The sequence below is a fragment of the Mustela lutreola genome, chromosome 9, assembly GCF_030435805.1.
Source record: "Mustela lutreola isolate mMusLut2 chromosome 9, mMusLut2.pri, whole genome shotgun sequence".
Taxonomy (NCBI): Eukaryota; Metazoa; Chordata; class Mammalia; order Carnivora; family Mustelidae; genus Mustela; species Mustela lutreola.
In genome coordinates, this window is record NC_081298.1 from 43,026,372 (window position 1) to 43,040,361 (window position 13,990).

General features: G+C 41.0%; 1 protein-coding gene across 4 annotated transcripts in view; it reads right to left on the reverse strand.

Moving 5' to 3' along the window:
* DZANK1 (double zinc ribbon and ankyrin repeat domains 1) overlaps positions 1–13,990 on the reverse strand; it is a 64,970-nt gene that overhangs the window by 35,045 nt on the left and 15,935 nt on the right. For 3 of the 4 annotated variants that reach the window (XM_059134129.1, XM_059134130.1, XM_059134131.1), the window contains 3 exons: positions 12,482–12,578; positions 11,393–11,517; positions 4,485–4,570 (listed from right to left, as the gene is read on the reverse strand). In XM_059134129.1, coding sequence (XP_058990112.1) covers positions 4,485–4,570; positions 11,393–11,517; positions 12,482–12,578 — 308 coding nt within the window. Of the gene's footprint in view, positions 1–4,484; positions 4,571–11,392; positions 11,518–12,481; positions 12,579–12,776 lie in introns of all 4 variants that reach the window. The other variant, XM_059134133.1, reaches the window with a different exon arrangement.

The window sequence follows — 13,990 nt, forward strand, 5'->3', positions numbered from 1 at the left end:
GTCTATATTCGAAAGAAGAAAGGCTTCAAATAAATGACTTCATCTTCCACATTAAAGAAATTAGAAAAAGAAGAGGAGGGGTGTTTGGATGGTGCAGTTGGTTGAGCAAATGGCTCGTGGTTTCAGCTCAGGTGCTGATCTCAGGGTCAGGAGATCGAGCCCTGTGTCCAGCTCCACACTCAGTGTACAGTCTGCTTCAGATTCTCTCTCCCTCTGCCCCCTGCTCCTTTTCTCTCTAACAAATAAATAAATCTTAAAAAAAAAAAAAAAAAAAAAAAAAGGAAACCAAAGTTTCACTAAAAAAAGAAATAGATAAACCTAAAAAGATTTATATTTATTAAACAAATTTTATTTATTTATTTTTTAAAAGATTTTTATTTATTTATTTGACAGACAGAGATCACAAGCAGGCAGAGAGGCAGGCAGAGAGAGAGATGAGGAAGCAGGCTTCTCGTGGAACAGAGAGCCCAATGTGGGACTCGATCCCAGGACCCCGGGCTCATGACCTGAGCCGAAGGCAGAGGCTTTAACCCACTGAGCCACCCAGGTGCCCCTATTAAACAAATTTAATATGTAGTTTAAAATCTTCCTTAAAACTCTGGGCCCCAGTGCCTTTACTAGTATACCCTACCAAACACCTATGAAAAAATAATACCAATTCTATACAAACTCAGAAAATGAAAGGAAAGAGAATACTTCCCAACTCATTTAGTATCATCCTAATACTAAAATCAGACAAAGATCTTCACTGTAAGGTGTGAAAATTACAGACAATATCCTTCATGCACACATACACAAAAGTTATTTATATTTTAGCAAATGAAATTAAATATGACATAAAATAAATAATATTTCAAGTGAGACTTATCTCAGAAATGCATGGGTGATTTAAAACTTAAAAATCAGGGGCACCTGGGTGGCTCAGGTGGTTAAGCATCTGCCTTCAACTCAGGTCATGATCTCAGGGTCCTAGGATTGAGCCCTGCATTGGGCTCTCTGCTCAGTGGGGAGCTTGCTTCTCCCTCTCCCTCTGCCTGCTGCTCTGCCTACTTGTGTGTTCCCTGCCCACCCCCATCAAATAAATAAATAAAATATATATTTTTTTTTAACTTGAAAATCAGGGGTGCCTGGGTGGCTCAGTCAGTTAAGCATCTGCCTCTGGCTCAGGTCATGATCCCAGCATTCTGGGATCAAGCCCCGAATCAGGCTTCATGCTCAGCAGGGAGTCTGCTTCTCCCTCTTTCTCTGCCCTTTCCCCAGCTCAGCTTTTCCCTCTCACTCTCTCTCTCTCTTTCTATTTCAGATAGATAAATAAAATCTTTTTTTAAAAAGAAACTCTCAGCAAGCTAGTAATAAAAAGTTTCCTCAATCTGAAAGGTCAACAAAGGAATCTCTAGCCAGTATCATATTTAATGATAAAAAATGGAATGTTGTCTCCCTATGTTCAGGAATAAGGCAAGAATGTCCACTCTCATCACTTCTATTCTAAATTTACTGGAAGTTCTGGCCAAGACAACAAGTCAAGAAAAAAAGAAAGAAAGAAAGAAAAGGTATGTGCATATATGTTCCAGCTGCAGAGGGCAGACAGTTTCGGCTTGCAGAGTTCCTTAGGGAGGGAAGAATATATGCATAGAGAATGTTGCCATCTAGGTGGCTTTAGGGTCCTGAGGAGTAGAGAAGGATGGCACTGGGGAGGTCTGGAAGTCTCTAATTTGTGTAGAGCTCCCCGTAGATAAATAACCGATTCCCCAGCTTCTATCCCCCAGGATGTAACAGCTGAATTAATATGTAATTGATTGCACTGTGACTAAGGCAGGTGAACCCCCACCCAATACCATTTCTTACCCTCTAATCCTACCTCGTCTTTAACAAAGCTAAATTGCTAATTCTAAGGATAATTTCTAGTTTATCACGCGTTTTAAAACTTTTAAATAAGGGACGCCTGGGTGGCTCAGTTGGTTAAGCAGCTGCCTTCGGCTCGGGTCATGATCCCGGCGTCCTGGGATCGAGTCCCGCATCGGGCTCCTTGCTCCGCAGGGAGCCTGCTTCTCCCTCTGACTCTGCCTTCCACTCTGTCTGCCTGTGCTCGATCTCGCTCGCTTTCTCTCTGACAAATAAATAAATAAAATCTTTAAAAAAAAAAAAAAAACTTTTAAATAAATCAGTTTATGCTGGAAGGAAGGACCCACACAGAAAATGAAGAAATAAAATAATTGCCTGTATTTGCAGGTGAGGGGTGCCTGGCTGCCACAGTCAGAAGAGCATGTGACTCTCGATCTCAAGGTCATGAGATTGAGCCCCATGCTGGGTGTAGAGATTAAATAAATAAACTTTAGGGCGCCTGGGTGGCTCAGTGGGTTAAGCCGCTGCCTTCGGCTCAGGTCATGATCCCAGGGTCCTGGGATCGAATCCCGCATCGGGCTCTCTGCTCAGCAGGGAGCCTGCTTCCCTCTCTCTCTCTCTGCCTGCCTCTCTGTCTACTTGTAATCTCTGTCTGTCAAATAAACAAATAAAATCTTTAAAATAAATAAATAAATAAACTTTAAAAAATTTAGAAAATATTCACAGGTGTCCTGACCATCTATGTAGATAATTCTATGGACTCTACCAAAAAGCTAAAAAAATAAGTGAGTTGAGTAAGATTCCAGGATATAAGAACACTACACAAAAATCCATTTAATATCCCAGCAATTAAAAATCAGAAATTTAGATTTTAAAAGCAATAACATTTATGACAGCATCAAAAAATTATCAAATACTTAGGAATCAATTTGACAAAGGATATGTAAAACCTGAGCATTGAAAACTACACAACACTGCTGAAAGAAATTAAGGAAGACCTAAATAAATGATGATACCCCATTTTCCTGGACTGTAAAGGCTCAAAATTGTTAATAACATCAATCTGTCTTAAATTAATGTATCAACTAAATGCAATCCAAATCAAAACTCTAGCAGACATTTTGTAGATGTTGAGAACTTGATTTTAAAACTTGTTTGAAAATGCAAAGTATCAGGATGACTGGATGGCTCGGTGAGCTAGGTGGCTGCCTTTGGCTCAGGTCATGATTCCATGGTCCTATGATCCAGTCCTGCATCGGGCTCCTTGCTCAGCAGGGAGTCTGCTTCTCCCTCTGCCCCTCCCCCTGCTTAAGCTCTCTCTCTCTCTCTCTCTCTTTGACAAATGGGTAAATAAAATCTTTTTTAAAAAATGCAAATTACCGAGAAAAGCCAAACTATTTTTATAAAAGAAGAACAAAGTTGTAGAATTTATAACACTTAGTTTCAAGACTTATTATAAGGGTATGGTAATCAAGAAATGTGGTAGTAAATATAGACAAACATCAGTGGATCAGAATACAGAGTCCAGAAACAGAGCCACAAAATTCCAAAAGTAATCAATAAGGAAAGGACAATCTTTTCAGCCAGTGGTACTGGAATAACCTCACACCATAATTAAATATGGATCATAAGAGATAAAATTTCTAGAAGAAAACATAGTGGAAAATCTTGTGGTGGGATCTGTCTTGGGTTTAGGAAGTACTTTTTAAATAGAAGTAGATCAATAGTTGCCTTGGGATACAGAGGGATTCCAAAAGGGTACAGTACAAGAAACTTTTGAAGGTGATGGACTTGTTCATTTTCTTGATTATGGTGATAGTTTCAAGGTTATATGCATGTCAGTTGCACTTTTTTTTTGCAAAATGAATTAAATTTTTTTTTTACTTGAGTAGGGTTGATACACAATGTTATGTAACATAGTGGTTAGATTTCTTTCTTTTCTTCTTCTTCTTCTTTTTTTTTTTTAAGTGGTTAGATTTCTTTATATGCTATGCTCACCCCAACTATAGCTACCGTCTATCACCATACAATGTTATTACCACTCACTATATTCCCTATGCTTTTATTCCTATAACTTATTCATTCGCTAACTGGAAGTCTATTTCTCCCACTCATCTTCCCCATTGTGCCCATCCCTCCGACCCCTTCCCCTCCAGCAAGCATTAGTTTGTTCTTTGTATTTATAAGTCTGGTTCTTCTGTTTGTTTATTCATTTGTCTTGTTTTTTAGATTCCACATATGAGTGAAATCATATGGTATTTGTCTTTCTCAGTATGATTTATTTCACTCAATATGATATCCCCTAGGTCCATCTATGTTGTCACAAATGGCATGGTCTTATCCTTTTTATAGCTATGTAATATTCCACTGTATAAATATACCTCATCTTCCCTATTCATTAGCCTATTGATGAACTCCTCGGTTGCTTCCATGTCTTGGCCATTGTACATAATGATCTGATATACATAAGGGTCAATTATACTTTTTAAATAAGTGCAGTTTTATTGTATACTTTTAAAATTTGTAAAAATTTAATGAAAGACAGTTGGGTGAGCAAACACCATTCTTATGCTTCATCCTTAAATTTTCTTGACAATGCCTCAGTAGAATTGAAGAAATAGTAAAGAAAATGTGATACTTACTTGAGAAAGTCTGTCTCTCTTTGAATTCTCATGATCTCTGTGCTTGTCAAACTCTTCTGGCCAGTTATGTGAGCAAAACTAGGGAACTACAATAAAGGATACGTATAAAATCACGGTAAAAGCTCTGGGACAGTAAAATTGCATTAAAATTTTTTTTAATGTGTTGTCTTATCACATCCAGCACTCATTAAGAACCATGATGGGAGAGTCAGAAGTTAACGATTACCCCAGGACCCAACATTTAAAAAAAATTAAGGTGTTATTATAATTAGACATTATATTTCATTAGAAACAAGAGTTTACAAGAAGAGATCCAAATCTATCATCAGACAGCCCAGAGTTTAGAATTTAAAAACCTAAGCTGCCCTCCATTTTTCTCAAAGATTACATCCCTGGGAAACAATTCAAAAATTCACCTAAAAGAACCTATGCAGAGAAAATATTTAACTCATTTTGATATATTTTTGAGCATTCTTTGTACCAGGCACTATGCTTAACACAGGGAGGGGACAAAGATAGATATTACATGGTCCCTACCCTTTAGGAGCTGAACTGGTGTACACACAAAATACTGAAACACTGTGGGTTCAGTGTCGTAATGCATTTGTATTGAGTCCCATGGGACTCTAGAGGACCAAATAATCACATTCACTTGCTTCAGGGGAGAAAGGCTTCCCAGGGTGCTAACACCTGAGCGTGGCCTGTATTGAGTTCCATGGGACTCTAGAGGACAAAATAATCACATTCACTTGCTTCAGGAGAGAAAGGCTTCCCAGGGTGCTAACACCTGAGCTTGGTCTGGGAGAATAAAAAAAGGTTGTCAAATGGACACAGGACAATGGGAATAAGAAGCAGAGGAAACCCATTTGCAAAGGCATAGTGATAGGGCAGTGCTTAGCTTATCCTGGGGCTCAGGGATGTGACATGATTTAGACGTCTGAGTAGCTGGAGAAGGAACACAGAGGGGAGGAGCTATCATTTAGGAAGGGTCTGACACCTGCTAAAATGGTATTATGTAGTCATTAGCTCAACATTTCACAGTGCTCTTATGAGGTGGGTAATATTATCCTCATTTAAAAATTTTTTCTGGGGCACCTGGGTGGCTCAGTCATTACGAGTCTGTCTTTGGCTCGGGTCATGATCCCAGGGTCCTGGGAGTGAACCCTCTGTTGGGCTCCCTGCTCAGCAGGAGGCCTGCTTCTTCCTCTCCCTCTTGCTGTGTCTCTCTCTGTCAAATAAATGAATAAAATCTATCTTTTTTAATTTTATTTATTTATTTGACAGACAGAGATCACAAGTAGGCAGAGAAGCAGGCAGAGGGAGAGGAGGAAGCAGGCTCCTTGCTGAGCAGAGAGCCTGATGTGGGGCTCGATCCCAGGACCCTGGGATCATGACCCGAGCCGAAGGCAGAGGCTTTAACCCACTGAGCCACCCAGGCGCCCCAAATGAATAAAATCTTTTAAAAAATAATTTTTTGTAATAGTTTCTTTTGATATAATTTTGAACTTAACAGAAAAGTTGCAAGAAGAATACAAATAACTGCTGGATACCCAGCTTGACCAGTTTTTCAGGTTAACATTTTGCCCGGTGCACCTTCCTTCTCTTTCTCTTTCTCTGTGTATGTGTGTCCCCGAATCATTTGAGAATGAACAGCAGTTACTTTGCCCTTCTGCCCCTACATACTTCAGTGTGCACATCCTAAGAACTATGATGTCCTCTTACACAACAATGCAATTATCAAAACCAGAAAATTTAATGGCCACACCATACGATTATCTAATCCCCAGTTATTTTTTCAAATGTCATTGTTCGCACCAATGATGTCCTTCACACTATATATTTTTTTTCTTGGTCTAGGATCCAGTCCAGTGTCACACTGTACTTTAGTTTTCAAGTCTCTTTTGTCTCCTTTAATCTGAAATTGTTCCTCAGTCTATTTGCATCTTTCATGATCTTGACATGTTTGAAGAGTAACGTGTCATTTAACTTGTAGAATCTCCTTCAATTTGGCTTTGTCTGATGTTTCGTCATGATTGGATTCACGTATGCATTTTAGCACAAATATGAGAGAAATGATATAGTGACCATCTCAGTGCCTCACACCAAGAGGCACATATAATCCCCATTTTTATCTCCCTTGCCTTTGAAGACATGTCTAGCAAGAAGTTGCTGCGGCCAAGGTCAAAGACATTGCTGCCTATGTTCTCCTTTAGGATTTTCAAGGATTCCTTTCCCAGAGTTAAGTCTTCTTATTTTTTTATTTTAAAGTTTATTTATTTATTTATTTGACAAAGAGAGAGAGCACAAACAGGGGGAGCAGCAGGCAGAAAGCAGCAGCCTCCCCACTGAGCAGGGAGGCTGATGTGAGACTTGATCCCAGGATCATCACCTGAGCCGAAGGCAAATGCTTAACTGACTGAGTGACTCAAGTGTTCCTCAGATTTAATCTGAGGTCTTTAATCCATTTTGAGTTTATCTTTGTATAAGGTGTAAGGAAATGGTCCAGTTTCATTCTTCTGCATGTGGCTGTTCAATTTTCCCAACACCATTTGTTGAAGATACTGTCTTTTTTCCAGGGGACATTCTTTCCTGCTTTGTCGAAGCTTAGTTGACCAAAGAGTTGAAGGTCTATTTCTGGGCTCTCTATTCTGTTCCATTGATCTATGTGTCTGGTTTTGTGCCAGTAGCATATTGTCTTCATGATGACAGCTTTGTAATAGACCTTAGAGTCCGGAATTATGATGCTATCAGCTTTGGTTTTCTTTTTCAACATTCTTTTGGCTATTTGGAGTCTTTTCTGATTCCAGACAAATTTTAGGATTATTTGTTAAAACTCTTTGAAAAATATTGATGGTATTTTGATAGGAATTGCATTAAATGAATAGACTGTTTTGGGTAGCCCAGACATTTTCACAATATTTGTTCTTGGACGGAGGTGGGTAGGGACATGGGGTAACCGGGTGATGGGCACTAAGGAGGTCATGTGATGTAATGAGGAATGTAATATCCAACTTACGAATCACTAAACTCTGCCTCTGAAACTAAAAATAATAATAATCATCATCATCCTCATTTCTGAGATGAAAATGTTGAGGCTCAGAAAGTTTGAGTCACTTGCTTGAAGTCATGTTAACAATATGTGAACTATCTTATGTACTCAGGCCTCTCTGACCCCGAAAGGGTTCCTGTCCACTATAATACCTGTGGGCTGAGCTTAGGACTCCAGAATTTATGCTTCAGGCAATGGGGAGCAGTCAGAGGTTCTGAGATGCTTTTGTGTCAGATACATCATGGCACAGACCAGTTGTTGCAAAGTGGTGGTCTACTTGACCAAATCTGGACCACCACTGAGTTTTGTTTGGTCCATATATATTGGTCCACACAGCATTTCAAAATCTGATTTAATTGTTAACATTTAAAATTAGATCATAGCACATAAACATGCAGGTTTCTGGATTTTCTTGCAAAATCATGAGATGTGGCAACACTAAGCCTGTAGGCCTTCTTGTCAATAGTTGACTGGAGCTTAGTAGAGATAACTAACCCATTCAGCTGACTCAGGTATTCCACGTTGCCAGAGAACCCCCAGCTCTTATGCCCTGAAACTAAAGCCCTATGTCAGCTGTCATTTATGTTCAACCTAGGTTTTACATTTACTCTGCTGCATAGCCCCTAACGGTGCCTAAGGTCAGACACTTAGTTCAGAGACATCTTGTCTCCCTGGTGGTATCGTTGAAATGTTGTAATACCCAGTATCATTAATTCTGATGTTTGTTGACATATACTTCAGATGGGATTCAGCTGGAATATTGATAAGAATCTCTTACCAAGAGGAATGAAAAGAGTGGAAGATAAATGTTCTGCAGTCCTTTTCTGGCCCCCTTGGACTTCTGACTTCTAGTCAAATTCCCCAAATGTGTCCCCATGTTCCTAGCTTTGGTGGATTCTAAATCTTAGAATATTTACATATTGTCTCATTTTATCTTAAACAACTCATAAATGAGTAGGTGGGCAAGGTAATCCAAATATTCATACACAAAGAAAATCACTCTTTCTGGACACATTACAGATTATTATGGTCATGTGAGAATGTTTTCTGAAAACTTATGACTGCATTTTGTCATATACCATTCGTTCTTCAAAATGGTATTTTTCTATCTCAAAACCAGTATTCTGGGCGCCTGGGTGGCTCAGTGGGTTAAGCCGCTGCCTTCGGCTCAGGTCATGATCTCAGGGTCCTGGGATCGAGTCCCACATCGGGCTCTCTGCTCAGCGGGGAGCCTGCTTCCTCCTCTCTCCCTGCCTGCCTCTCTGCCTACTTGTGATCTCTCTCTGTCAAATAAATAAATAAAATCTTTAAAAAAAAACAAACAAACCAGTATTCTTATATACTACACTGGCTGCACTGCTGAGCACTGCTCACAGGAGTTGAGTGCTCATTAGTCCATTTGGTAACCAGGGAATCATTCTTTCAGGAGACTAAGATGGGCAATCTTCTATTGCAGGGACGTGTATCCTTTTGTTTACTGAGATTTCCAGGAAGGCCTTACTAGATCTGTGGTCCTCTGGTCTAGGCTTTGTGACTCGCCAGGAAGTATAGTCAGTGGGCTGACAGAAGAACCCAAGAGGTTGGAACGCCTGGGTGGCTCAGTTGGTTAAGCGGCTGCCTTCGGCTCAGGTCATGATCCCAGCGTCCTGGGATCGAGTCCCACATCGGGCTCCTTGCTTGGTGGGGAGCCTGCTTCTCCCTCTGCCTCTGCCTGCCACTCTGTCTGCCTATGCTTTCTCTCGCTTCTCTCTCTATGACAAATAAATAAATAAAATCTTTAAAAAAAAAAAAGAACCCAAGAGGTTCCACTGAGATACAATACGGCACTAGGGACTGGAAATGAAGAAAAGGATTGGACTTTGGGAGGATAGCTGGTCTTCTAGGCCAAGGATACTCAGACTGAGGCGATCACCAAAATCTTTCAGGACTCCATCCCAGGCTTATGGGATCAGATGATCTAAAAGGATTGCAGGAAGGTGTAGCTGGGAGGGCATATATATTTAAAGTTCCCCCAGGTGATTCTGGGCAACCAGGGTTGAGAGTCATGCTTTTTTTATACTTGATGCTAAGTATGAGCAGCCGTGGGATCACAGGCAAAGAAGCAGCAGCTGTGGCTGGATAGACAGTGTGATTCCAGGTACACTCTACTTAGGACTCAGAATTAGAGGAAGAAAGCAAGGGCTCCTGGTTTGCCCTTACATGCCTAAGTCTAAACTGAATTTTATAAAAACTGAAAAACCAGAGTGCTAGAATAGTTTAGGCAACTAGTATGAGAGAATCTTTGTATTATACAGTAATTAAATTATTGACAGGGCTTTTATTTATGTTATAAAACACCTCCATCTTATCAAATCCAATGGGCAAGTCCCAATCCTTGTCTAATTTGAATCCTTGGTGACATTTGACATAGATGTCCACTTCTCCTTGAAACTCTTTCTTCTTTTGGCTTCTATGGCACCACTTTTTTTCCCCTCTTTGGCTTTATTCCTCCTTCTCAGGCTCTTCCTTCTCTGCTCAACCCCTAAGTCAAGGATTTTGTCTTGTGCCCTCTGCCCTTCATCTTCTGTACACTCTCAGCAAGTAATCTCATTCAGACCCAAGCTTCAAACACCATAATTTTATTGAATATTTCTAAATATGTGTCTGTGGCCCTGACCTCTTCCCTGAGTTTGAACTTGCACATCCAATGGTCTACTTAAGACCTCCATCTGGATGTGTAATGAGTCTTTTCATACCTGCTCCTCCCTGATCTTCCCCATCTCAGTTAATACCACCACCATCTCTAAATACCCAGGCCAGAAACCAGAGTCAACTTTGGCTCCTCCCTGGCCCTTATCCCATTCATCTGATCCTTCAGCCAAACATGGTATCTCTTCCTCCAAAACATGTCTGGATTCCCATGCCTCCTACCACCACTGCTTCTACAACCTTGGTCCAAGCTACTATCATCTCTCCCCTAGAGTAAAAACCTTCTAAATGTTACTCCCCTCTTACTTCTCTACAGCTTAATCTCCATATTTTTGATGCAAATGAAAAAAAAATTTTAAAAACTTTTAAAAATGCAAATGATATCTTGTCTTACCTTCCAAATAGATTTTCTTTACAATGGGAAGAAAATTCAAACTCCTTGCTATAGGCCTCAAGATCCTAGTATCTGGGGCGCCTGGGTGGCTCAGTGGGTAAAGCCGCTACCTTTGGCTCAGGTCATGATCTCAGGGTCCTGGGATTGAGTCCTGCATCGGGCTCTCTGCTCAGCAGGGAGCCTGCTTCCTCCTCTCTCTCTCTCTCTGCCTGCCTCTCTGCCTACTTGTGATCTCTGTCAAATAAATAAATAAAAAATCTTTAAGATCCTAGTATCTGTGATTCTCAACCATGCCTGTCCATTAGAATCACTTGTGGGTGAATTTTATTCATTTTTTAAAGGATTTATTTATTTATTTATTTATTTGAGAGAGAGAGAGAGAGAGAGAGATTGTGCACGAGCTGGGGGGAGGGGTAGAGGGAGAAGGAGGAGCAGGTTTCCTGCTGAGCAGGGAGCCTGATGTGGCACTCAATCCCAGGACCCTAGGATGACCTGAGCCAAAGGCAGATACTTCAGCAGCTAAGCCACTCAGTCATTCCTACTATTTTAAAATTTTTGGTTGATGACTTCCATGTTTATTATCTTTATGCCCCCACCCTGCATAAAATGTAAGCTCCAGAGTACAGGGACTTTCTTGTCCAACACAATATTCCCAACACTGAAACAGTGCCTGGCACATGGTGAAAAGACTAGGGGACATTGCCTTAAAAGGATTTCACGGGAAGATTAAAAATATAGGAGGTATTTAGTACCATGAAGATTTTCTTTAGAAGTTACCTGAGACTGGCGGGTGGGTGGTCTAGAACCTGATTCTTCATGGTGAGGTGGGATTTCCAGTGGACTCTCTGAGAAACGAAGATCCTTCCATGTTTTAGAGTCAGTTCTTTCCCCTACTTCAAGATCTACAATTATTTTAAAAAAAATTCTGTGAATATCTGTAATTATATATGTAAGCATACAAATACGTCTTCATAGGTGGAAACCTTTTGAGGGACCACCGTCATCATATCTTTAACTAGATGGAGGAATTATATAAAGAAGCCGCCACTCCGTGAACTAGCACCAGGAAAGAAAAAAATTAGCCCAGACTGAGAAAAGAAAAATCTGCCCTGCTACATTCTACAACACGCCACATCAGGCTGAGAAAATAGATAAATCCAATGGCAGGGTGAGCAGGAAACCTTCTTTCTCCCAAGGACATACTGGAGCTGTAAAATGTCATAACAGCCCCTCTCCCCCTTCTTTGAGTGGTTGTTGTTTCTTACTTGCTAAGAAACCTTGTTCTCTAAAACCAGAGATTATCAGAAATCTTGCTGGTTAAAATCTTATCAGAAAGAATGAACCATCCAACTCTTACCTGGAGGACATAAGTCATTCTGACACAGAGCAGCAGCCTCGATTTCCAACGTTGGTGCAGAGCATCAGAGAATTGTCTCTGAACACAACATTCTACATTTATTTTTGTAGTTTCCAAAGTGAACAAAGCCCTGGTTCCCTTTGCAATCCATATCTGATGGTGCCAGTTCACATGCTTTGAGCCTGTCAAAACTTGGCTCTCACTTCAATTTTATCCAGACTCCATCTGTCCCCCAAGGCCTATAACCTTGTCTTTTTCTTTGTTTGGTGTGATGCCCCATACTTCTGCCGTGTGGTCTCCCTCATTGCAACAAGTCAACAAATCTCACTTTGTTGGACTCTGTGAGATCCCTCTTGGTCTTAAGCTGTTAGCAAGGACAGCACTAAGATTATCTTACTTTTCTATTCCAGTACTTCTTATTCCAACCCTTCTACAGTCAAGAACATGAGCAATGAACCCATATGGTGGTTTAGAATATTAACCCTTATCTTCGTCCTTCCATGTCATACCTGCAGACTTTCTAAGGTTAAGATTCCAATCCTGTTTATTTTCAGCATTCTTGTATTTGTTCCACAGTTTTGATTCAACAAATCCATTTTTCAATTCCTAGGGATGACAATCCTATGTCAATCACTTGATTACATGTTGGATGTCATGTACATATGTTGCATGTCAATCACTTGATTACACCCATTTGCAATGTGAAAATGAAAAGTTCCCAGGTAGAGACAACATCATAGCATGCCCTTCTTACTCGAAAGTGTTTACAGTAGTTTTTGCGAAATGACCTTTGTTTCATCTTACTCTGGAAACCCATGGCTTTGTATCCGGGCCGGTTGGCTGGCAGCATGTCTGGCTATTAGGCTCCACCATTTAAGCAGCCAAGGCCAGCAGCAGGACATGAAGGCAGGATGTTACAATCATTGAAATCTGGGGAATAACAAAGGGACTACCAGATCCAGGAGGCAAATAAAGAGTGGGGGTCAGGCCAAAATGGAACTTAACTACACTACCTGCCCATGCACAGTACTTACATTCTTCTCCATGGACTTTCTTCCCCCTGGACTCAGTCCCTTATGACTGATTCAAGCCTGAGCATCTACTGAGGCAAATAAGCTCTGCTTCTACTGGATAATCCTGCCCATGGTAGATCCCTGCCCCCATCATACTTGAGCCCCACATTAGGCCTGCACCCACTGCTCTGGTCCTATAGCCACCCCTCTGGGCTCTGGTCCATTCTGGAGCTGAAGGGATCCCCTCCCAAACTTCTGGTCATCCCCATCAAGACCTCCATGACTGAGACTTTTTGGTTGATTGCTTTACCATGAGCTAGCCCACCCTCTGGCCCTTGCATCTACCTCACTGGTGCCCAAAGCCCAGGGACTGAAGTTTGAAACACCCTTGTAGGTAAGTCTTGTTTCTCCTCCGGAGAAAAGGTTTTGAACTTTTCAGGGTTGAAGATTTCAGCATAATCAACAGCTATGGTCACACAGGGTTTCTACTAGTCTGATGTATCTGTTCAACAAATATACATTCACTGCCCTCTCCAGCCCTCCTCTGTGCAAGGCAATGAGCACGGCAGATGTGTTCTCTGCCACCTTGGAACTTACTCTTCATGGGGAAGGTAAACGATGAGCAAAGTAATCACATATTCAAAGCACTATAAAAGAGAAGGTCCAGATGCTAGGGGAGCAGTGACAGAACACAGCACACAGAATATAGTTTAGCTGGAGGAATATACAGGGGAGTCACACAATGAGAAAGGATGACTGAAGACAGAAACCAATCACTTTCTTCAATAGGTAAGCGGGGCTCACTGAAGACAATGGAGCATGGGCCATAATGCTGGGGAGGAATTTAATGTGCAGGACAGAACACGTGCAGGATGGACTGACTGACAAGAGGAAAATCACTTCATAGTGGTGACTACTGACCACAATTTTAAGAACCCATGAGCACAGGCAACAAAATGAAAGAGAAGATGGAATCACTGACAAAGAAGGAACTAAGAATGTGGT